This window comes from Callorhinus ursinus, unplaced genomic scaffold (assembly GCF_003265705.2).
Source record: "Callorhinus ursinus isolate GAN/ISIS: 27379988/994484 unplaced genomic scaffold, GSC_fseal_2.0 scaffold68, whole genome shotgun sequence".
Lineage (NCBI taxonomy): Eukaryota > Metazoa > Chordata > Mammalia > Carnivora > Otariidae > Callorhinus > Callorhinus ursinus.
Window position 1 is genome coordinate 6,152,223 of NW_027397130.1, and position 24,168 is coordinate 6,176,390.

Consider the following 24,168-nt stretch of genomic DNA (forward strand, 5'->3'; position numbering starts at 1 on the left):
CCGGTGAAGCAGGCGGTGGCGGAGGCTCCTGCAGCGGTCGCTGGCGGTCGGGTGGGGAGCACTTGTGCGCCCCTCGGACCTGACCCTTTCAGCGCTCTGCTCCCGCTCCAGCCTACCTCGCTCTTCGGCACCATGACCACCACCACCACCTTCAAGGGAGTCGATCCCAACAGCAGGAATAGCTCCCGGTGAGGCTGCGGGGCCGCACCCGCCCCGCGCGGAGCTCGGGAGGGTGGGGGCGGGAGAGCCGCTGCCCGGCGGCGCCACGGGGGCCGGGCGGCCGGTCGTTGGCGGCAATGTGCCCGGGGCGCCGCGCTCGTGCCCGGCCGGGCGGCGGGGCTCGGCAGTCGGCTCGGTCTTTGTGCCGTCCCGCAAGCCCGGCGCGCCGGCCCCGCCCGATTCCCGCTCCTCTCCCATTCATTGCTCCCCCGGAACGAGGGGTCGGCCGGGGAGGGCCGGGGCCGCTCGCCTTCGCAGTGCGGCGGGCTTTCGGTAGTCGGGCCATGCGGAGAGGGTTCGCTTCCTTCCCTTTGCGGCGCGGCTGGCCCGGCCGCAGGGCGGTGGTCTTGGCCCCCAGGTGCCCGGGCAGCCCCCGGGGCGCCCTGGTCAGGCCCCATTGTCCCACCCCCGGCCACGCGCTCCTGCCTCTGGCCCGGGGCAGGTGGCGGCCCCGCGCCCGGCGCGGCAGTCACCTCCTGCGGCCGCAGCGATCGAGTCTTGCGGGCTCCTACCCACTGGGGCCCGCCCGGCAGGTGTTATTTGTGGTCGGTCGGGGCTGGTCATCGCGACCCCCACGCCCGTCAGGACCAGCCGTCAGCCCTCTGCGAAGTGCTTCCCCTCTGCTAACAAAGGAAAGACCCCTACTCCTTCCCCTCCCGCGCCCACCTTCGAACACGAAAAGGGGCTGAACCAGTCCGAGTGGGTTTTCTGCGCTCAAACCTTCGGACCTTGGTCTTTGCTTCCCACCTCTTCCCTTTCCCCCTTTGACGTTTGCCAAACGAGTTCTTCGCTGGCCCGCGTTCCGGAGCTGGAGGAGGGTTCCTGTTCTTGGGCGGGGCCGGAGACATCCATTGTCTCTTCCGTACTATCTCTACCTGGGAAGCCGGGGCCTTTCTGGCCAGTCTGGCTACTGCATTTGGGGAAGAGGGCACTGGGTGTTTGGACTGGACCCCTTTTCCAAGCCCTTGCCTGACTTGGTGGAAGGGTTTGTAACCGGTGGAAGGTGTCCACATTGTCTCGGCTAATTGCATACTGTTCTTTTAAGGTGGCTACAGGCATTTCTGGGATCCTGCTCAAGGCTTGTAGGAAGCTTAGGTCCACTTTTTCTGGGCATCTATTCTTCACTGATCAAGATCTGCTGTCGTGTGCGGCCAGCCTTGGGGTCCTGGGCGAGTGGCACAAAGGGAGCCATTTTGTGGGGCTAAGAAGACGGTGAAATAGTGCCGCACGGGGGTTGGAGAACCTGGGGACAAAAAGCCGGCCTCAGCAGTGAGTCTTAGGCGGGAGGTTGGACATGACATCCTTTTCAACTCATTCCTTTCCCTTACACAATGTAGAAAAGAGTGGGAAAGATTTATAAAACTAAATTGGTGGGTCCTGGCAGGTTGGGGACCTTGAGTAGGACAGACCTATGAAAATACTGGTCACTCCCTCTTCTGTTGTCATCCTTGCAATGAGATCATTTTTTTCAGAGGACACTGGAACACACTGAACCTTGGTTTTTCTTTTTGTGCCATGCGGTCAACTTTCTGCTGGTTAGACTGTAGTGATTGGAATGTGAAAATTGACACATTGTGTAAAAAATCAGGTTTTATCTTTTGGGGTTAAGTGCTGTTTAGTGCTTCATGAAGAATTTCAGTAACCGGGTCAAATGAATTCCTCATGCTGGTTTTTTGATATGTGTATTGGAAATGTGAGACTGGAATGGTTTTTGGTTCTGCACAATAAGTGTTTTCATTCACCTTTTGTCATCAATTTCCCTCCAATATTGTGATCTCAGGACTGGAGCTTTGTCCTTGTGTTTACTTCTTACCTCTCCTTCCTCTGTAAGCTCACCTGAATTCTTCACTTGTTTCTGCAGTAACATTCTTCTGGCTCCATAAGCACATTATACATTTAGTCTGGTAGGGGATGATCTGCAAAGATCACATGCGAACTCTGGGGTTTAAAGAAAGAAGAAAGAAAAAGAGTAATTTTTAAAAAATTGCTATCTGTAGTACTTGGGCACATTTTTGTTGAGTCTCAAATATGTAATCCTGGTTTAGTTCAGAAAGAATAGGAAGATCTTAAAAAATAAAACTGAAATAATTTCTGTCTTATGATCCAAATCCTTTGTTTGGGGATGTCTCACTGTTACAAATGGGCTTTACAACACTGACGTCATCGGAGTAGGTATTCCCTGCTATTGAGGGAGGAACACAGGCCTTTAAAAAAGTTGGGTGCTCAGAGCTTTGACTTTCTTTTTAAGCTGGTGTTTGGGTGCTAGTATCTCCCCCCCCCCTTTTTTTAATACCAAAAAATACTTCCCAGCCTGCTAGGGTTCTGGAGATTTTCATCTTGCTAAAATAATTCATGAGGGTTTAATTATGATGGAAAGGAAAATCATTCTAATCTCTAAGGAGTGAAGGGGATGACAATGAAGCAAGTTAATTTTGATTTTATTTCAGGTGTCTTTGTTGATTTGGGGAACGAGGGATAAAAACCTGGTTGCTTCAGACTTTAACATGAAAGAAAGCCTATTAAGAATTTATAACACACCTTTAATTATGATTTAAACAGTTTAATTAAGCAAACCTACAATTAATCATCTTCATTAAATGCCTGGACACACTTTTTTTTTTTAAGATTTATTTATTTGAGAGAGAGCGAGAGAGTGAGTGAGTGGGAGGAGGGGCAGATGGAGAGGGAGAGAGAGAATCTCAAGCCGACTCCCTGCTGAGCATGGAGCCAGATATGGGGCTCAATCCCACAACCCATGAGATCATGATCTGAGCTGAAACAAAGAGTCAAAGAGTCGGACGCTTAACCAGCTGAGCCATTAAAAGTGAGGCTGTTGAACCAGATAGAACAGAGCCCAGCAAACTATCACCCAAGGGCCAAATGCAGTGGGTGCCTGATTTTTATATTCATAAATGGTTGTAAAAAAAATTCATTTCTTGACTTGTGGAAATTACATGAAAATCAAATGCAGTGTCTGTAAATAAAGTTTTATTTGAACAGAGCTGTGCTCATTCGTTTTCATGTTGTCTGGGGCTGCCTTTGTGCTACACGGCAGAGCCGAATAACTGCAAAAGACCGCATGACCCACAGTCCAAAAGCATTTGCTCTGGGCACTTTACTCCAGAAGGAGAGGATCCGCTACCCTTTCCTCCATGTACTGCCTGATATTCTTTGAGCCTCTGGAGGGTTCTGTACTTACTGATAGACTTTATGGAGGAGGTGGAGGTTTAAGAGATAGGCTAGGTTTTGAAGAGCCCTTGAGGAAAGGGTAGAGAGTGCTCTAGGCCTGAGTAAGAATGGGAGTAAAGACCCCAAAGTGGAGATGAACCAACTATTCAGGGAAAGGTGAAGAAAGTGGCTAGACTGGATTGATGAAGAAGGTAAGAACTAGATAAGGTGGAGAGGCCCGTTGATAGTTGGTCAAGTTTCCTTCAGCCCTGCCTGGGCTTAACTAAGGCTTGTTTCTGCTGACTTGTGGGCAGCAGGGACAAGGTAGGAAGGGGCGGTGGTAGGGAGCCCAGGCCAGGGTGTCAGCTGCACCCGAGGGAACAGAGAATCAGGATTTCTGTTGCAAGATGCAAGGGGACATGGGTACCCATGAACGATCACATGCCATGGCCAGTGGGAAAACTAGAATTGTCAAAAGAAACATTGTCAGGGAATTCTGGGTCCCAGAAGCTGCCTTTAAAAGAATTTTAGATTGGGGCTCCTGGCTGGCTCAGTTGGTGGAGCATGTGACTCCTGATCTCGGGGTTGTGAGTTCAAGCCCCATGTTGGGTGTAGAGATTACTTTTTAAAAAATCTTTAAAAAGGGTGCCTGGGTGGCTCAGTTGGTTAAGCAACTGCCTTCGGCTCAGGTCATGATCCTGGAGTCCCAGGATCGAGTCCCGCATCGGGCTCCCTGCTGAGCAGGGAGTCTGCTTCTCCCTCTGACCCTCCCCCCTCTCATGCTCTCTCTATCTCACTCATTCTCTCTCTCAAATAAAAAAAAAAAAAACTTTAAAAAAAATAAAAGAATTTTGGATTAATGGCAATATGGAAAAATATGAAGTATGAAAAAGGACATTGAAATTCACCTGAAACCCCATCTGAGAGCACAAACCCTGGATAACATTGTGTGTATGTATTCTCAGGCATTTATGTCTAGTTCAGATGATAGTAGCTAATAGCTATGATGGCTATGTTCTAGGTTCTGTTCTGAGCACAGTCTATAGGATATCCTTAGAATAGTCTTACAAGACAACTGCCATGAACCTCTTCTTCTAGAAGAGAAAACCAAAGCATAGAGAGAGGTGAAGCAGTTTTCCCAAGGTCACACAGCTAGGTAAGTGTATCTCTCTATATACACAGCATTTTATGTAAAACGTAATTGGCCTTACGTTTGTTTTCCAACGTTTTTCATTTGTTGTGTTTTGAATAACTTCTCACATCTACTAATGAAGGTAAATCTGACCCTAATGTATCCAGTTTTCTGTTGTACGGACATGCTTTGATAACTAAGCCCCTATTAAGGGCCAGTTAGGGTATTCCCAATTTTATTAACAGATTAACATTTTTATAGGACTACCCTTGTACATATATCTGGTTATCTGATTAGGATAATTTCTGGAAGTAGAAATGCCGGTTCATATAAAAAGCAAACAGTTGACACATACTATCAAAATATCCTTGAGAAAGTCTGTACAAGGAGCGCCTGGGTGGCTCAGTGGTTAAGTGTCTGCCTTCGGCTCAGGTCATGATTCCAGGGTCCTGGAATCGAGACCCACATCGGGCTCCCTGCTCCGCGGGAAATTTGCTTCTTCCTCTCACACTCCCCCTGCTTGTGTTCCTGCACTTGCTGTGTCTCTCTCTGTCAAATAAGTAAATAAAATCTAAAAAAAAAAAGTTTGGGACGCCTGGGTGGCTCAGTTGGTTAAGCGACTGCCTTTGGCTCAGGTCATGATCCTGGAGTCCTGGGATCGAGTCCCGCATCGGGCTCCCTGCTCAGCAGGGAGTCTGCTTCTCCCTCTGACCCTCCCTCCATCTCATGTGCTTTCTCTCTCATTCTCTCTCTCAAATAAATAAATAAAATCTTTAAAAAAAAAAAAATTTAAAAAAAATTTAAAAAAAAGTTTGTACAAATTTGGGGTGCCTGGGTGGCTCAGATGGTTAAGTGTCTGCCTTCAGCTCAGGTCATGATCTCCAGGTCCTGGGATCGAGCCCTGTGTTGGGCTCCAACTCAGCGGAGTCTGCTTCTCCCTCTCCCTCTGCCTTTCCCCCTGCTTGTGCTCTCTCTGTCTCTATCTCTCTCTCTCTCAAATAAAAATCTTTTTAAAAAATTTAATTTATTTTTTAAAAATTTTATTTATTTATTTGACAGAGAGAGACACAGCGAGAGAGGGAACACAAGTGAGAGAGTGGGAGAGGGAGAAACAGGCTTCCCGCCGAGCAGGGAGCCCGATGTGGGTCTCGATCCCAGGACCCTGGGATCACGACCTGAGCCGAGGGCAGACGCTTAACAACTGAGCCACCCAGACACCCCCAAAAATCTTTTTTTTAAAGAAAGTTTGTACAAATTTATACTCTCATACTTTAATTGTGCTGGCAATTGGCATTTTTTTCATATTTACCAGTCTGATAAGCAAAATATATATGCTTTTGTTTTAAATTTCATTTATTTGCTAGTGGGATTGAATTTTTAATGTTTAGAGGCTATCCATATTTTTATTTTTTTATAGATTTTTTATTTATTCATTTGAGACACAGAGATAGAGAGAGCATGAGCAGGGGAAGAGGCAGAAGGAGAGGGAGAAGCAGGCTCCCCGCTGAGCCAGGAGTCGGACGCTGGGCTTGATCCCAGGACCCCGGGATCATGACCTGAGTTGAAGGCAGATGCCTAACCATCTGAGCCACCCAGGTGCCCCGAGGCTATGCATATTTTTCTTTTTATTTTATTGTTTTGATTTTATTTATTTATTTGACAGAGAGAAAGACACAGCAAGAGAGGGAACACAGCAGGGGAGTGGGAGACAGAGAAGCAGGCTTCCCACGGAGCAGGGAGCCTGATGCTGGGCTCGATCCCAGGACCCTGGGATCGTGACCTGAGCCGAAGGCAGACGCATAACGACTGAGCCACCCAGGCGTTCCGCTATCCATATTTTTAAATTGCCTGTTAGTACCTTTTGTCCATTTTTGTCTTGTGATTCTTTTTTTTTTTTAAGATTTTTATTTATTTTTTTGACAGAGAGAGACACAGCGAGAGAGGGAACACAAGCAGGGAGAGTGGGAGAGGGAGAAGCAGGCCTCCCACTGAGCGGGGAGCCTGATGTGGGGCTCGATCCCAGGACCCTGGGATCATGACCCGAGCCGAAGGCAGACACCTAACGACTGAGCCACGCAGGTGCCCTTGTCTTGTGATTCTTATACTTTTTTTAAGTAATCTCTACACCCAATGTGGGGCTTGAACTCATGACCCCGAGATTGACAGTTGCAGGATCTACTGACTGAGACAAACAGGCACCCCTCTTCTCCTTTTTTTTTTTTTTTTTTTTTTTGGTTTAAAGATTTATTTTAGAAGGAGAAAGTGTGTGTGTGGTTGTGGGGAGGGGCAGAGGGAGAGGGTTAGAATCCTCCAGCAGACTCTTTGCTGAGCGGATCCCAGGACCCTGAGATCATGGCCTGAGCTGAAGTCAAGAGTCAGACACTTAACCGTTGGAGCTGCCCAGGTGTCCCCAGTGGCGGTCTTTTTGAGAGAAAACTCAGAATTCTGAGGAGAAACTGACAAACTCTTCATTGTAGTAGGAATTGTTAATAGATTCCCTCATTAAGTGAAAAAACATACTTAAAAATCAGTAGATTTGAACAACTCACTTTTAGTAGGCTTGATCCTAGTAGACCAATAGAACATTGGCAAATACACATTCTTTTCAAACATATATAGATTTATTAAGTTGACCAAAGATTAGGCCTTAAAAACACCTTTCCTCAAATTTCAGAGGATTCATGTCATACAGGCAGTTGTCTGTGTTATAATTAAAAAGCTAGAAATTAATAAACCAAAAGACCCCTATGTTTGGAAACTTATAAATGTACTTTTAAATAATGTGTGGGCCAAAGAAGAAAATAATGGAAGTGAGAAAATATTTAAAATGCAACAATAGATTTGGGGCTCCTGGGTGGCTCAGTTGTTAAACATCTGCCTTCGGCTCAGGTCATGATCCCAGGGTCCTGGGATCAAGCCCCGCATCGGGGTGCCTGCTCGGCGGGAAGCCTGCTTCTCCCTCTGCCTCTCCCCCTGCTTGTGTTCCCTCTCTCGCTATGTCTTTCTCTGTCAAATAAATAAATAAACTCTAAAAAAAAACAACAATAGATTTATTTTTTTTTAAAAGATTATTTATTTATTTATTTGACAGAGAGACGCACTAGTAGGCAGAGAGGCAGGCAGAGGGAGAAGCGGGCTTCCCGCTGATGGCGGGGCTCGATCCCAGGACCCTGGGATCATGACCTGAGCCGAAGGCAGCCGCTCAACCGACTGAGCCACCCAGGCGCCCCAAAATGCAACAATAGATTAAAAAAAATCAAGACTTGGAATGCCCTTAGAAGGGCACTTAGAAGGGAATTTATGCCATAAATGTTTTGATTTTTCCTTTCTAATGTAAGGAGCAGCATTTGCAAATGACAATTGTTATTTATTTGGGAACTTGGATGAGGTGGACATCCTTCTGGAAAAATATTTCTCAAACTGATTCAAGAAGAAGTAGAAGACCAGACTGACTACTCCTGTCCCCAATAACGGAATAGAATTAGTAGTTAGAAAATCTTCCTGTAACACCATGTCCATTTTCTCTTTCCGAGCAGTGACAGGACAAGTTAAATTGAGTTTTTCCAGGGAGGGAACACATTGATCAACCCGAGGCAGGAAGCTCTGGAAATGTGCCAGTGCTGGGTTTCCTTGCTGAACCGAAAGCTATAGAGGGTGTCCAGTGGTGCCTGGTTATCGAACATGCTGGGAGTCTTCCACCAATGTCTCATCTGGACTTCCTCCTTGTGGTTAGTCCCTCATGTTTGCTAGTGAGAACGCAGCGTGCCTTAGAGGTGTATAAACAGGGCTCGCTGGTGACGCCCAGACAGGAGGAGAGTATCATAAGCTTTCCTTGGTTTTCCAAATTGATCAACTTAACTTTTACATGTTTATTCTCCCACTTTTAGTTTTGTTGGAAATAAAAATGGAAATGCCTTCTGAATACATAAATAACAAGATGCACTTCTAAACTTCTTTGCAAATATATCCAGCTAAGCCCATTAGGCAAGGTCTGTTAGGTCTTTTGCTGTCTCCTAAAAGGGGACATCAACCAGGTTTTTTCAGCTGCCTTGTGCGTCAGACAACCTTACTACAAATATTCAGTTTTTTTTATTGAGAATAGTTGACATACAATATTATATTAGTCTCAGGTGCACAACATATAGTATTGGACAATTCTATACATTGTGAGATGCCCACCACGATAAGTGTTGTCCATGTGTCACCATACAAATTTATTCAATATTATTATTTTCCCTTTGCTGTACTTTTCAGTCCTGTGACTTACTTATTTTATAACTGGAAATTGGTACCTCTTAATCCCCTTCACCTGGTTTACCCATCCCCCTGCCCCCCCTCCCCTCTGGCCACCACCAGTTTGTTCTCTGTGTTTGTGAGTCTGTTTCTGGGTTTTTTGTTTGTTCATTTGGTTTGTTTTTTGGGTTTCATGTAGAAGTGAAATCATGTATTTGTTTCTGTCTGACTTATTTCATTTAGCCTCATACTCTACATCCATCCATGTTGTCTCAAATGGCAAGGTTTCACTCTTGTTTATGGCTGAGTAATATCCCATTGTATCCATACACCACATCTTCTTTATCTGTTCCTTTATCAGTGGACACTTGGGCTGCTTCCATATCTTGCCTGTTGTAAATAATGCTGCAGTAAACTTAGGGGTGCATATATCTTTCCAAATTAGTGTTTTTGTTTTCTTCGGGTAGATGTCCAGAGTGGAATTACTGGGTCATATGATACTTCTATTATTAATTTTTTCAGGACCCTCTATACTGTTTTCCACAGTGGCTGCACCAATTTCCATTCCCACAAACAATGTACAGGGTTCCTTTCTCCACATTCTCGTCAACACTTGTTGTTTCGGGGCGCCTGGGTGGCTCAGTCATTAAGCGTCCGCCTTCGGCTCAGGTCGTAATCCCAGGGTCCTGGGATCGAGCCCCGGATCGGGCTCCCTGCTTGGCGGGGAACCTGCTTCTCCCTCTCCCTCTACTGTTCCCCCTGCTTGTGCTCTCTCGCTCTCTCCATCAAATAAATAAATAAAATCTTAAAAAAAAAAAACAACAACAAAAAAAACCAAACAAAAACACTTGTTGTTTCTTGTCTGTCTGCCACTAGCCCTTCTGACTGGTGTGATCCAGTGTAGAATTTATACCATGGCGAATCAATTCCTTTTTCCCATTAGCAGCTCTCACTGGTGGGGGGTGGGGTAGGAGGAACGAATGGGTGAGGGAAATGCAATGAAAGTTATTTGAAAACATTTATGCCTAGAAATGTTTTGGTATGATCTGAAATGGATGTTTTGCCATTATGCCAAGGGTTTTGCGGCCTCCAGGCGGTGGATCCAATTTTTCATTAGGCTTTGATGAACCAGCAGAACAGCCTGTGAGGAGGAACAAAATGGCATCTAGCATCTTTGGGACACCTGAGGAAAATCCTCCTTCATGGGCCAAGTCGGCAGGTACTGCTTATATCTGTGATCACTGGTAAAAGGGACAGACCCAGCATGAATAACTAAAGTTGGTTTTGTGTGATGAGCAAAATCCAGCTCAACCGTAATGAGATCAACAGCAGTTAAAGCTTGTCAGTGGAGGAAAGACTGGGACCAGGAAGTGGGAACTGCTGAGTCTTGAGGGGTCACAATAAGGACTGAGGTCAAACTGGGTTATTTGGTAGAATTTTTAAGCTCTCAGTTAACCCTCCTAACCCTGTTTGCTCATTTTGTAATATGAGACTACCACGAACATCACTCACGAAAGAATTGTTTTTGCTTTAGTTCTTTCTGTTGTGTTCCTCACGAAAGTATGTTTTAATTCAGGTGCCAAGTCTAGTGGTGGCAGAGAGGATTCTGAGTCATCTGGACCCCAGAGAAGGAACTCTTCTGAAGCGAATGCTGGAGACTTCTTAGATCTGAAGGTCAGTGTGACAACATGGGGGGGAAAAGGGCTTTGAGGTTAATACAGTTTAGAAATTCACTTCTCTCCTATTGTACGAAGAGCTTCAGTTCCACCACTGGAGTCTCACATAGAGGTAATTAGGAAAGGGACTGAGGCCATATTGGGAATGGAAGATCAATAAAGAATAAAGTCAGAAAAGTGAGGTGACATATCTAGGTTTGTTCAGATGTCTCTTCTACCAGTAGGATTAGTCTCTCTCCTTCACTGTTGATTTTGGGAACTTCTGGATCACACTTATTTCCTGTGTAACTCATATGTAATAGCATTTGTGAGTTCAGACTGTTTTCGTTGTTGGCAAACATTGCCCAATTGTTTTGAGCCGAACTCCAGGAGAACTGCAGCCTGGGCGTTACCCTTAGGTGTCTGCAGAGGAGCATGGTCCCAATGCCCCCAGGGATGTGTCTAGAAACCTGTGAGCAGGGACCTCAGAGCACACAGAGGCATTAGCTGTGCAAATGTGGAGAGACCTCTGTGGGGCTTTGCAATTTATAGAGCCCCTTCAGCAACTGGATAAGGAGAGGGAGAATGGAAGGATAAATTTACCAGTTTCCCATTCTGATAAAAGATCCTCTGAAATGCTCATTGAATTAGGCCATTGATGGAAATGTTCATGTTTTTTGGTGTGTTGGATATTGCTGGCACTGGGGCAACTTGTCCTGCAGCATTTTTGTTCAGCCTCGTCCCAAAGTAAGTAAAGGTCGTAATGTAATTGTTTTGTGTCCTGACCCTGGACTTGACTGCATCAAAATGAAATTTCACATTTGGTTTCAAATATATAGTAGCCTGTCAGAACTGTGACTACTTTATTTGTTTGTTATAAAATTAAAATCTGGCATAAGTTTTGAGGGGCACCTGGCCGGCTCAGTCAGAGGAGCATGTGACTCGATCTCAGGGTTGTGAGTTTGAGCCCCATGTTGGGTGTAGAGATTACTGAAAAAAATTAACTTTAAAAAAAGAAAAATAAAAACTGAAGTAAATTTTAAATTTCTTTTCTTTTCTAGGGAGAAGGCGACATTCATGGTGAGTCTTCTGAAGCCCAAATTTCTGGTTCTGTAAATGGTTTTAGCATAGATTGGAATTTTTACTGAAATCATGTCTTGGAGAAAGAGACTGGGGAGTGAAACCTGGCTTTGCCCCAAGTGCCGGCACACACTGAGTTGGGAGGAAAGAAAAATGAAACTGGGAAGTTAGCAAACATGGCCACGTTTGCATCTGCCACAGTGAGAGCAACGTCAGAAATGCACCAGAAAGGAAAAACAGAGAGTCTTTCACAAATATGTGTACAGTAGTCAGGCTGGTGTCTGTTGTTCTTAATGAGAGCTTTTTAGTAATAAGGTGCTGGCATTTCAAGCTTGGCCCACAGCATTTAATTTGCCAAGTTTGTTTGATTTTATGCTGAGGTGCTTATTCAGCAAGACATCGGTCGGTACCTCTGTGATCTTGTAGATGATGATTTAGGGGGCAGATGTAAATTCTCAGCATCCATGTTACCAGTTAGATGTGGAAATGAGCTATAATCATTTATTTAATGATGTTCAATCTTTGAAGTATTTATTGGAACTTCCTTAACAAGTGCCAGAGAATTACTTCTGCATGTAATGAAAGGCTCGTGCGTGTCAGGCAGTAGGAATCAGGTGAAAGTTGACTCAGTGAAATGCAGCTGTCCGAAGTCCGTCTGGTCCAGAAGGAAGAGGCTGCTTCCTCAGGGCCTCTTTCTACTATTACATTTTGTGAGGCAGTCATCCTGTGAAATAGGTTTAAGAACCAGATTCCTCTTCTGCCCTCTCAGACGATGTTTCTTTTCTTTTTTAAAGATTTTTTTGGGGGCGCCTGGGTGGCTCAGTCGTTAAGCGTCTGCCTTCAGCTCAGGTCATGATCCCAGGGTCCTGGGATCGATCAAGCCCCACATCGGGCTCCCTGCTCGGCGGGAAGCCTGCTTCTCCCTGTCCCACTCCCCCTGCTTGTGTTCCCTCTCTCGCTGTGTCTCTCTCTGTCAAATAAATAAAATCTTTAAAAAAAAAAATAAAGATTTTTTTTTTAAGAGAGAGAGTGAGCAAGAGAGCACGAGCGGGAGGAGGGGCAGAGGGAGAGGGAGAAGCAGATGCCCTGCTGAGCAGGAAGCCTGACCCGGGGCCTGATCCCAGGACCCTGAGATCATGACCTGAGCCAGAGGAAGAGGCTTCACCGACTGAGCCACCCAGGCACCCCTCAGACAGTGCTTCTTGTTGGGCATGGTGGGAGGAGAGTCTCCTGAACCTTTGTGAGCATTACCTGGGTTCCTCCTCGGTGCCCAAGTCACTGTCTCACTGGACTGAAGATGAATTTGTTATTGTTCGTGTCCAGTGTGTTCCGTTTGCAAAGACTCTTCTGGAGGTAAAGAAATCTTCAGGGCTTTTCAGTTTTGCTGCTTTTCATCTTCTGAAATACTTCCACATCAGACCTTACTTAGCAAGAATCAGCTAATCCTTAGTCACTACTTTTGGACAGTGGATATAGTTAGAAGTCTGGGGAGCCTGGTGAAATATGTGAGAGCCCCTGATGAAATTAGGAAAAAAAATGTGTCATTATTCCTGCTAATAATAATTCTCCCCCAGTTCAGTTTGTTATAGATTGTTCAGGTGAACAGCCCCCTGCACTGAATAGTATGACAAGCCTTTACTTTTAGTTCATTTGTCGTGAGGTGACAAGGGGCATAAGAATTCAAGATCCATCTGGTGGCGTAGAGTCCTGCTGCCAAGCTACTTTGAAGTCAAGCTACTCTACTCAGTTTATTTTTTATTTTTCTTCTTTCTACTCAGTTTAAATAAGACAGATTTTGTTTGGACATAAGGAAAATTGCCTTCCTCTTTTGGGGAATGAAATACAGGAATGGCTAAAGGAAGCATGTGGGAAATCTGTAGCAGAGGGAGAAGGTCCACGGGATTTAGGTCGAAGTCTTTCCCGCCTTTAGGCAAGTTGGACAGTCGGCTGCACTTCTTGATGTTCTAATTCTTTCATTCTTATAATAAACCACTATATCATTTATTCTGATGTAAGTATCTGTTCAGTGACCTCATTGATGTGCCAAGGAAGAAAGACAAGTCAGGAGTATTTAAGATAGGTATTATAGTAGAAGTGTTTGTGTTTATTTTTTTTATTATTTTTTAAAGATTTTATTTATTTATTTATTTATTTATTTATATGAAAGAGAGAGAGATAGGGAGTAGGAACACAAGCAGGGGGAGTGAGAAGCAGGCCTCCCGCTGAGCGGGAAGCCCGATGCAGGGCTCAATCCCAGGACACCGGGACCATGACCCGAGCCGAAGGCAGACGCTCAATGACTGAGCCACCCAGGCGCCCCAAAGATTTTATTTATTTGAGAGAGAGAGAGATGGGAGGGAGGGGCAGAAGGAGAAGCAGACTCCCTCCTGAGCAGGGAGCACGATGTGGGGCTCAACCCCAGAACCCTGGGATCATGACCTGAGCCAAAGGCAGACGCTTAACTGACAGAGCCACCCAGGCGCCCCAGTGTTTGTGTTTAAAGTCCCATTTTTCAGTTATTAGATTCAACAGACAAAAGCTTTCTCTGTCAGGTCCTGTGTAAGTTTCTAAAGCCTTACTCTTAGTGCCTGTACTTGCCTCATTATAGACTAAAGGGATGGAGTAACAGACTAGCTTCCGTTCTTTCCGGCTGGAGTATTTCTGACTAGACAAAGGAGCATTTAAATTAAGGCCTGCTCTTTATTCTCCATATGTGCCTTTTTTTTTTTTTCCTTTTTCACATGTTATCTAGTCATGAAAGACAAAACTTTTTTTTTTTTTTTAAGATTTTATTTATTTGACAGAGAGATAGAGAGCACAAGTAGGCAGAACAGCAGGGGCAGAGGGAGAGGTAGAAGCAGGCTGTCCGCCGAGCAGGGAGCCAGACATGGGGCTCGATCCCAGGACCCTGGGATTATGACCCAAGCCGAAGGCAGCCGCTCAACCAACTGAGCCACCCAGGTGCCCCCAAAACTGTTCCGTTAATAATGAAAGGCAAATGGGTGCCTGGGTGGCTCAGATGGTTAAGCGTCTGCCTTCGGCTCAGGTCATGATCCCACGGTCCTGGGATCGAGTCCCGCATCGGGCTCCCCACTCAGCGGGAAGCCTGCTTCTCCCTCTGCCTCTCTCTCTCTCTCTCTCTGTCTCTCATGAATAAATAAATAATCTTTAAAAAAAAATAATGAAAGGCAAATATAAGATTGGTGGGTGTGAGCTTGATTTATCTAAAAATCATTTTATGGAGGGCTACCTGGCTGGCTTGGTCAGTAGAGCATGAGACTCCTGATTTTTTTTTTTTTAAGATTTTATTTATTTATTTGACAGAGACACAGTGAGAGAGGGAACACAAGCAGGGGGAGTGGGAGAGGGAGAAGCAGGGACTCGATCCCAGGACCCCGGGATCATGACCTGAGCCGAAGGCAGACGCTTAACGACTGAGCCACCCAGGTGCCTGAGACTCCTGATTTCGAGGTCATGAGTTTGAGCTCCATGTTGGGCATGGAACCTACTTAAAATAAAAAAAAAATGATAATAAGGATGTGAGGGCAATCTGGCTGCGACATCTGTCACCCCATTGATCGCCAGGGTTGATTCGGCTGATCTGGCTAGCAAGGCAGGTGTCCCCTTCCTCCCTCACCACTCCATGTGCGTCCCTCCCGAAGCTGCACGCTCGGTCGAAGAGGACGACCTTCCCCGACAGAGGAGGACTATTCTTCGGTCAAAGGTATACGAGTAGTTGTGCTCCCCTGCTAGACCCTCCAAACAAGCTCTCAAGGTCCATTTGTTAGGAGAACGTAGGGTAGTCAAGCTTTGAAGACTCTAGACACATCCAACTGAGGCGCTGCACGTGGCAGTCAGCCTTTCTAAAAAATATAAAAATTTAAAAAAAGATAATAAAATAAAAATCACTTTATTGGAGGGGCACCTGGCTGGCTCAGTCCATGAAGCAGACAATTCTTGATCTTGGGGTTGTGAGTTCAAGCCCCACGTTGGGTGTGGACATTACTTGAAAAAAAAAAAGTCTTAAAAAAATAAAAATCATTTTATGGAAATTTTATGGAAATAAATGACCACAGTAGAGGTGCAAGGTAATGTTGTGTCCTTTAGTAGTACTCCTATAACTGCCTGATCCAGACAGACAATGGGGAACTGTTAGAGCATGTGTAGTGGTGAGGCCAAGTCCTAGCAGCAGCAGCAAAACTGTTTAAATCAATAGGCTGGTTCAGGTGGAATTCATGCTCTGTATTTGACCATCTTGGATTGTTTCAGGATGTCAGTTTTTGGGTTTTGTTTGTATTTACAGTAAATGGGACATATTTAAGTCCTTATCAGAGGACTTGGGTAGTTAATTTTGATGCATTTGATCCTGCTTCTTGTGCAACAAGAATGTGGCAATGGGAAACGGCGGGGGGGGGGATGACCCTTTCTTGCTACACTGTTGTTTATAACTACAGGGCTGTCATTTTGGAAAGCTTCATACTGATTTTTACTTGTAGTTGGTAATAGTATAGAACATTGTATGTGTTATGTTACCTCTATAGAATGTTCCAAATTTTCATAAAAGGTCAGAAGCAGAAGTAGCATATTTCTGAGTTGTTTTTTTTTTTTTTTTAAGATTTTATTTATTTATTTGAGAAAGAGAAAGCACGAGCAGGGGAGAGGGGGAGAGGGAGGAGCAGGCTCCCTGCTGAGCAGACCTGAGCCGAAGGCCCACGCTTAACCCGTTGAGCCACCCAGGAACCCCTATTTCTGAGTTTTTTGTTGAGTTTCCGATCTTAAACCTCTTCCCCCTTGGACTTCTCAATATTGAAGTTGGCTAAACCAAAAACTTGGTACAAGTGGTTTTAGGAATATGAACTTTTAACGGTTAGTCTTTGAGGGACTTAAAGTACATTTTTTCAACATCAGAACAGTACATTTTTTCAACATCAGAACTTTTCACTGGTGTCCAGTATGAGTCCATGTGACGTTCTTGGATTATAACTAGTTATTTCTCTTCTATTGCTTCCAGGGTTTTGGAACTCCTAAATCTAGGGGAGGGAATAAATGTCTTTAAACCTTAAGGTAGTTTTCTTTCAGGTTTTATGAATTAGTATTTGATTTCTTACACTAAAGGTGCCTTTGTGTGTATGTGTAAGAAAGAATGAGAGAGAGAGAGAGATTTTATTCTAGAGCAGGTGTTAGAATATGCAACTGAATTGAATTTGGTAGTTTAACACTGAAATGAGACCTGGCATTTTGCAGGCACTTTTGACTTGGAACAAAGACTTTTCCATGTTTGGAAACTGCCTCATGAAGAATATATGTTTGGGGGCGCCTGGGTGGCTCAGTCGTTAAGCGTCTGCCTTCGGCTCAGGTCATGATCCCAGGGTCCTGGGATCGAGCCCCGCATCGGGCTCCCTGCTCAGCGGGAAGCCTGTTTCTCCCTCTCCCACTCCTCCTGCTTGTGTTCTCTCTCTCGCTGTCTCTCTGTCAAATAAATAAATAAAATTTTTTTTAAAGATTTTATTTATTTGAGAGAGAGAGAATGAGAGACAGAGAGCATGAGAGGGAAGAGGGTCAGAGGGAGAAGCAGGCTCCCTGCTGATGTGGGACTCGATCCCGGGACTCCAGGATCATGACCCGAGCCGAAGGCAGTTGCTTAACCAACTGAGCCACCCAGGCGCCCCTAAATAAATAAAATCTTAAAAAAAAAAGAGAGAGAGAATATTATGTTTGTTGGGAATTTCACAGATTAGTGGATCATCAAGCAAAGTCTAGGATGTTGGTAATAATGCACTAATTCTCAAGACTTTGACATGGAAAGTACCCAGTTAATATAAATGGGAATGACCCGATTAGTGGAGATATTATAAGTCAGTAGGGGAAAGGTAGATCTTTAATAAATGATGTCAGTACAATGGATTATCTTTGTGGTTAGAAAAAGAAATCAAGGGGCGCCTGGGTGGCTCAGTCAGTTAAATGTCCAACTCTTTCTTTTTTTTGTTTTGTTAGAGAGAGCACACGCAGGCGACTCCAGATCTCAGCTCAGGTCTTGATCTCAGAGTCAGGAGTTCCAGCTCCACATTGGGCTCTGCTCTGGGCGTGGAGCTTACTTGAAAAGAAAAATCAAGCTCACCTAGTAATCATGGAAATGTAACACCAAACAGGAATGAAATAACATCACCCATTAGTTTGTCAAATTTTATTTATTTTTTAAATGGTATTTTTTTTTAAACATTTTATTATTTGACACAGAGAGAGAAAGCACAAGTAGGCAGAGTGGCAGGCAGAGAGAGAGGGAGAAGCAGGCTCTCCACTGAGCAGGGAGCCGGACGTGGGGCTCAATCCCAGGACCCCAGGGATCATGACCTGAGCTGAAGGCAGCCGCTTAACTGACTGAGCCACCCAGGCGCCCCAGTTTGGCAAATTTTAAAGTGAGGTGGTTATCAAATGGTGGGTGCGCAAAGCTGTACAGACAGTGTACTCTGACGTAGGTTGGGGGTAGAGCACAGGACAGCCTCTTGGGAGATGATGTGCAGTGTCTATTCATATTGAAGATGGGAGCCCTTGTATCCCTGTGGGCACCTGCTCTAGACTATCTACGTTACAGCTTTGTTTGGAATGATTGGGTTGGTTCCAATTTTTTGCTATCAGTAGAGCAAATACAATACTATATTATGTCAAACATATGGATAGACTCTGTGATACAATACTATAAAGCAATTAAGGTGAATTATGACTATGCGTATAAATGGGTAAATTTCTAAGAGTGTAAATAAAGGAAGTTTGTATCATTTTTGTCAAATAAAACAAAAACAAAAAACAGGAGTATGTATTATCTGTTGGGAATAAAATATAAATATTCATTAAACAAAGGGACTAGACACAACTCCACAGTAGGCACTCTGGAAGTTGAGAGAAGAGACACCTGTGGAGGTATATTGGGGGGTCAGGGGCCTATAGCTTATCTGTAATGTTCTTTTATTTTAGAGAAAGAGAGTGCAGTGGGGAGGGGCAGAGGGAGAGAGAATCTCAAGCAGACTCCCTGCTGAGCACGGAGCCCCATGTGAGGCTTGATTTCAAGACCCTGAGATCACAACCTGAGCCAAAATCCAGAGTCAGACGCTTAACCGACTGAGCCACCCAGGTGCCCCACTTATCTGTAATGTTCTAATTTAAAATACTTACATCTTCAGGACACCTGTCCCTCCCCCTGCACTCTCTCTCTAATAAACCTATAAAAAAAAATAAAATACATCTTCATATATGTGTATAATTTAGAAAACATACACAGAAAAAGGCCTGGGGACAAATATGACAAAAGACCTAACAGTGGGAGTTGTGGGAACATGGTTGAATGACTTTTGCCTTCTTTAGGTATGATTTGGTATCTCCAGGTATGATTTGAACCATCATCCAAGAAAATCTTAAGACTTTTCGTCTTACCTGGAAATAGTTGTTAGCCTTAACTTCCTTCTGTTTTCCTAGAAAACGTGGACACAGACTTGCAGGCCAGCCTGGGGCAGAGTGAGGAGAAGCCCGTGCCCGCTGCCCCTGTGCCCAGCCCAGTGGCTCCGGCCCCGGTGCCATCCCGAAGAAACCCCCCTGGTGGCAAGTCCAGCCTCGTCCTGGGTTAGCTCCGATTCTCTTGAACTCTGTCGTTTTGTTTGTTTGTTTTCTCCATGCTTGTGAACTGCACAACTTGAGCCTGACTGTACATCTTTTGGATTTGTTTTCATTAAAAAAGAAGCACTTTATGTACTGCTGTCTTTTTTTTTTTTTTTTTTTTTCAAAGAACAGGTTTCTCTTTATCTGTCCTGATTCCTCTGGGTCTGTAGGCCATGGCATGAGTGTTTTCTAGTAGTAGATTGGAGGGAAAGTTTTGTGACACTTAGTACAGTGTTTTTAAGAACAATTTGGTTCCAAATGTGTTAGAGGATCTTTTGTACTGAGGTTTTTAAAACCCTTTTCTTGTCAGCTTTACTTGGGTTTACCAAGCCTTGACTGGACAGACCAGTAAACAGTCCACAGGCACCGATCCTTCCGACCCCCAAACACAGGGTTGTCTTTATTGCCAAACCTACTTGTTGTTGGCCTATCTTGCCAGTGCCCTTTGCTAAAAGCATTTTCCTGTGCCATATGGAACAGTAGAGGCCGGCGCCTCATGCCTTGCTGCCTGCAAAGCAAAAAACTGCCTTTTAAATTTTTGAACCTTAAGAAATAAGCCAGATACTAACTCGACTAGCTGATGAGCTAAGCCCGCTGCTCTCACGCAGAGGAAGGCTTCGATGTGCGCTCAAATGACAAATTCCAAGTGGTAAGCAAGCAAGGGCGGTGGCCACATGGAAGTGGGTCTTCGTGGCGAACAGACCCCAAGGGGGCAGTGCTCTTCTTAGGTAACTTGAAGCTGTGTGCATGATGCTGGTGCTTGACCATGAACTGAAGTCTCATCCTTAAAATGTGTGTTGTACTTCACAATCCTGGACTGTTGCTTCAAGTAAACGATGTACAAATTTTGAAACATTGTGTCCTGTGTCATCTTTTTGGATTGTTTCAGTGTTCTACCTGTTCAGTTGCTTTTTTTTTTCTGTTACCCTAAATCCCGTTGCCCAAGGATTGATGAGTCATTCAAGTGCAACAAACTGGGCGCCTGGGTGGCTCAGATGGTTGGGCGTCTGCCTTCGGCTCGGGTCATGGTCCCAGGGTCCTGGGATCGAGTCCCGTATCGGGCTCCCTGCTCGGCGGGGAGTCTGCTTCTCCCTCTCCCTCTCCCACTGCTTGTTCTCTCTCTGTCTCTCTCGCAAATGAATAAATAAAAAATCTTAAAAAAAAAAAAGTGCAACAAACTAATGGAGGCCCAGACAAGTGGGCTTCTCTCTAAAGAAAATAGGTTTAAAGTTACAGCAGGTGTTCAGAACACCAAAATGATATCTGTGGTAATAAAATACATGAGTAGTATGGATAAATGATAGGCAAAATAATTATTAGCCAATATATTTTAGATTCTCCACCTACCCTTTGTGCTGGGCAGTAGTAACATGTAAGATTTTAAGTCCTCTTGTCTTGCAAGGTGTCTCTCAACAGTGAGAGGTTACAGAAGAGGACTCCAAAGGAAGGGGCATGAGGACCTGAGGAGACAGAAGATAAGGAAAAAGCTCTTTAGGTTCTAGGCAGAAAGTTCTAGATCAACATGCTATATTAACTGTCCAAATTGGGCATGGAGACTTGGCTTTTAGGTCTAGCTACACTACTAAACTGTGTTCTTTGGCTTGTCATTTAGGGACCACTTTCCTATCTTAAAAAGTGAGACCTCTGAGTTGATGAGCATAACCACTGGTTCATTTGAACTATTGGACATTTCTTTGGGAAGAATAAGGGTATTTATAGGTTCTGGGGGGTGTAAAGTCTTTCTCCCTTATGATGCAACGCATTTGGAAAATGAAGTCAGCAGCTTTATTACAGAATCTGTCCAATTTCACTAAAACAGGTTAGCCCTACAAATACTAGCCTGAGTTATGGTTTCTATTAGGACTTTTAGGAAGTAGGAACCCTGTCTGTGCCCTTCTCTCTAATGGTCGGGATCCTGGAAAAGAGATGTCCCTGATTTGTGTCACAACTTGTAACTTCAGTGTTTTGTTTTTTAATAAATTTTATGAAGAGAAGTGCCTAATCAAACTTCAAGTATTGTGAAGGAGGGACAGTGCTGTCAGTCATTATGATATTATCAGAACAGATTTTAAGAAATTCTATGTAAACATGTTTGCTCAGGGTGTTATATTTTCTACTTAGAAAGCTTAGGGTCTAGAAAGTGGAGTTGAATGATACTAAGATAATGTGGCAGAACAACCAGTATTTCATTGAGTTTGGACTTTACACTCAGGTTGTGTGATGTGAGTGGGAAGGGGGGGGACCGTGGAGGACTGTTGCCGATTATACCTCTTAAAGGCTTTTTAATTAGATCACTTTAGAACAAGACACTAGTCTCCCCTTTGTAATGCTCCTGTTAACATTGGTTTTGGAAGTACCGGGGTGTTCAGATGGGGAACTACAGGAAGCTGGGTCACTTAACCAAATCTGAGTTTACAGTTTGTAGGTAAATCTATTTGGATGTGGTCATAAAATGGCGTAAAGTCTACAAAGGAGCATCAACGAAACTTAGTGTTCCGCGTGTTCTAGACGGGGCTGTAACTGCCAATTCTAGAGCAGACGTCAGTTCCACAGAAAGAACATTGCCGATTACCTGAGCTGGGTGGAAATCGTCTCGGGGTGGAACTAGATGTTCAAAGCGGACGCTCCCAGCCCCAACTCTGGTTTAGGAGTTCGTCTCCTAGGAGCTCGACTCACGCGAGCCAGGGGTCTTCAACAGTCTTTCACTTCAAAGTTACTGGGCGCCTCCATGAGTCGGGCCCTGGGGCCTTTGGTCCGGGGTCCGGCGTCCGGCGTGTTCCTGCGTCCCGCCCCACAAGCAGGGAGGGCGGTGGCCCCGGGACTCGAGGTCGGGATTCTAGGGGTCGCGCCAGCCCCACAAGTTTAAGGAGCCCTGAGGCCTTCGCAGGATCTGGGGTCGTCCTCTGCGGAGTGGGGGAGGGGGAGCGGACGTGCACGCGGGCGCACTCTCAGGCCGCCTCGCGCCGCCGCCTTGGGAAGGCCGCGCGCTCCCGCAGGGCCGCGTTCCCGGGCGCCCCATGCAAATGAGACCCGGAGCGCCCTCCCACCCCGCGCCTCCGGAAGTTGCGGGCCGGGCGCCCGCTCTCCCCACCCCCACCCCCCGACCCTCGGCAACCTCGTCCTTCCCCTGCCCGGCGGCCGCAGCGATGGCGGCGGCGATGGCGGCGCGGCGCGCGCGCCCTGTGCGGGTGCTGGTGGACATGGACGGCGTGCTGGCCGACTTCGAGGCGGGCCTCCTGCGGGGCTTCCGCCGCCGCTTCCCTGGGGAACCGCACGTGACGCTGGAAGAGCGCCGCGGCTTCCTAGCCCGCGAGCAGTACCGAGCCCTGCGGCCGGACCTGGCGGTAGGTAGGGAGAGAGCGGGAGGGCAGCGCGGGGCGTGCGCGGGAGGGGAGCTCCTACCCTACAGTGACCCTGGGAGCAGAAGCCCCGACCCCACAGGGCGCCCGGAAGCCGGGCGTCCCCACCCACAGAGAGCCGGCGAGCCAAGTGCCCCGACCACACAGTGTACCCGGGAGCGGGAGCCTGGACCCCACGTTGTCGCCAGGGCCAAGTGCCCCGACCATACAATGTCCCCGGGAGCGGGAGCCCCGACCCCACAGAGAGCCGGGGAGCCAGGTGCCCCGACCACACAGTGTCTCCAGGAGCGGGAGCCTGGACCCCACATTGTCGCCAGGAGCGGGAGCCCCGACCCCACAGTGTCCCCGGAAGCAGGGAGCCCGACCGCACAGGGCTTCTAGGAATGGGAGCCCTCCCCTTGGGCAAGACTGCCTCTGCTCCGTTTCCAGAGACACCCCCTTTCTGTTTAACAGAATCCTCACTTCAGAATCCTTTGTTCACCCTGGACAAGAAAGTCTGGAAGAATGCTTCCCCCTATGTAAAATCCTTTCCCTGTGGCTCTGATTTGGGAACAGGTCCCCCAGGAATCTTACTTTGAGAGTCCTCCCTGGGGCTAGATCTGCTGCAGAAGCTGGGACAAGAACACGGTTTCTTTCAGGACAAAGTTGCCAGTGTGTATGAAGCCCCAGGCTTTTTCCTAGACTTGGAGCCTATCCCTGGAGCCTTGGAAGCCATGCAGGAGATGAACAACATGCAGGAGTGAGGAAGGGCAGAGAGGGAGGGGCGGTGGAGTAAGGGCCCGTACCACCCTAACTAACCCGTGCCCCTTCCACGCAGCACGGAGGTCTTCATCTGCTCCAGCCCTCTGCTGAAGTATGAACACTGTGTGGGTGAGAAGGTACGGTTACCCCAGTCCTTCATAGCAAACGGCTTCCTAAGTTCTGATGCTTAAAATAAACCAGCAGAACTTAAACACAGGAAGTGTGTGTGTGTGGGGGAAGGGGAGCAGCATCTCTCAAAGGCTGGAGACCCTATTCCCACCTATTTACTCACTGGCCCTACTGACAGACCTGTGTCCTCACTGCAGTACCGCTGGGTGGAGAATCACCTGGGGCCCCAGTTTGTGGAGCGCATTATCCTGACGAGGGACAAGACGATGGTCTTGGGGGACCTGCTCATTGATGACAAGGACACCATTCGAGGTTAGACCTGTTTTTCTGGCAACCTTCCAGGCATCTGGCCTGCTGGGATTAGGGAGAGGGAGTAAAATAACTAGATTACTGACTGCATCTCACTGCCTTTCTCCCATGCCCTGCCCCAGGCCAAGAGGAGACCCCAAGCTGGGAGCACATCTTGTTCACCTGCTGCCACAACCAGCACCTAGCCCTATGCCCAACAAGGAGACGGCTGCTCTCTTGGAGTGACAACTGGAGGGAGATCATAGAAAGCAAGCGGGGGGCCAGAATAGTGGATAGTAGCTGAAGGAAGGGAAGGCAGGCCAGCAGGGAACCCCAGCAGAGCTGAATGGCAGGTCAGTGTCGTGGAGGTGGCCCCCAGCACCGTGGAACAGGGAGACACGGTAACCTCCATTCTCAAAAGCCAGCCACCTGGAACCCAACAAGATGGCTGGCAAGGAAACATGGTGGGAAAATCACTCAGGAACCTTTTTAATAAAACACTTTGACTCACCAC

General features: G+C 46.4%; 2 protein-coding genes and 2 long non-coding RNA genes across 5 annotated transcripts; 3 read left to right on the top strand and 1 right to left on the bottom strand.

Annotated features, from left to right (window-relative positions):
* JPT1 (Jupiter microtubule associated homolog 1) lies at window positions 1–19,226 on the top strand. Its single transcript, XM_025859871.2, has 5 exons — window positions 1–188; window positions 9,829–9,971; window positions 10,329–10,426; window positions 11,469–11,487; window positions 18,958–19,226. Exons 1-5 carry the CDS (start codon window positions 133–135, stop codon window positions 19,104–19,106), a joined length of 465 nt encoding a protein of 154 aa, XP_025715656.1. The 5' UTR covers window positions 1–132; the 3' UTR covers window positions 19,107–19,226.
* Window positions 12,515–15,089, top strand: LOC141371322 (uncharacterized). Its single transcript, XR_012376198.1, has 2 exons — window positions 12,515–14,481; window positions 14,676–15,089. It is a non-coding gene; the product is annotated as an uncharacterized lncRNA (long non-coding RNA).
* On the bottom strand, window positions 14,795–22,216 carry LOC112814367 (uncharacterized). Of its 2 annotated transcripts, XR_012376197.1 has the most exons (4): window positions 21,710–22,216; window positions 20,485–20,597; window positions 15,125–15,350; window positions 14,795–14,992 (listed from the first exon to the last, which is right to left on the bottom strand). It is a non-coding gene; the product is annotated as an uncharacterized lncRNA (long non-coding RNA). The 2 variants fall into 2 exon arrangements; XR_003205754.2 differs by having other exon boundaries at window positions 14,796–15,350; window positions 21,710–22,215.
* Window positions 22,217–22,219: 3 nt separating this feature from the next.
* On the top strand, window positions 22,220–24,165 carry NT5C (5', 3'-nucleotidase, cytosolic). Its single transcript, XM_025859870.2, has 5 exons — window positions 22,220–22,481; window positions 23,135–23,235; window positions 23,314–23,374; window positions 23,564–23,678; window positions 23,798–24,165. The coding sequence occupies exons 1-5, from the start codon at window positions 22,284–22,286 to the stop codon at window positions 23,956–23,958; spliced, it is 636 nt and encodes a 211-aa protein (XP_025715655.1). The 5' UTR covers window positions 22,220–22,283; the 3' UTR covers window positions 23,959–24,165.
* Window positions 24,166–24,168: the final 3 nt, after the last annotated feature.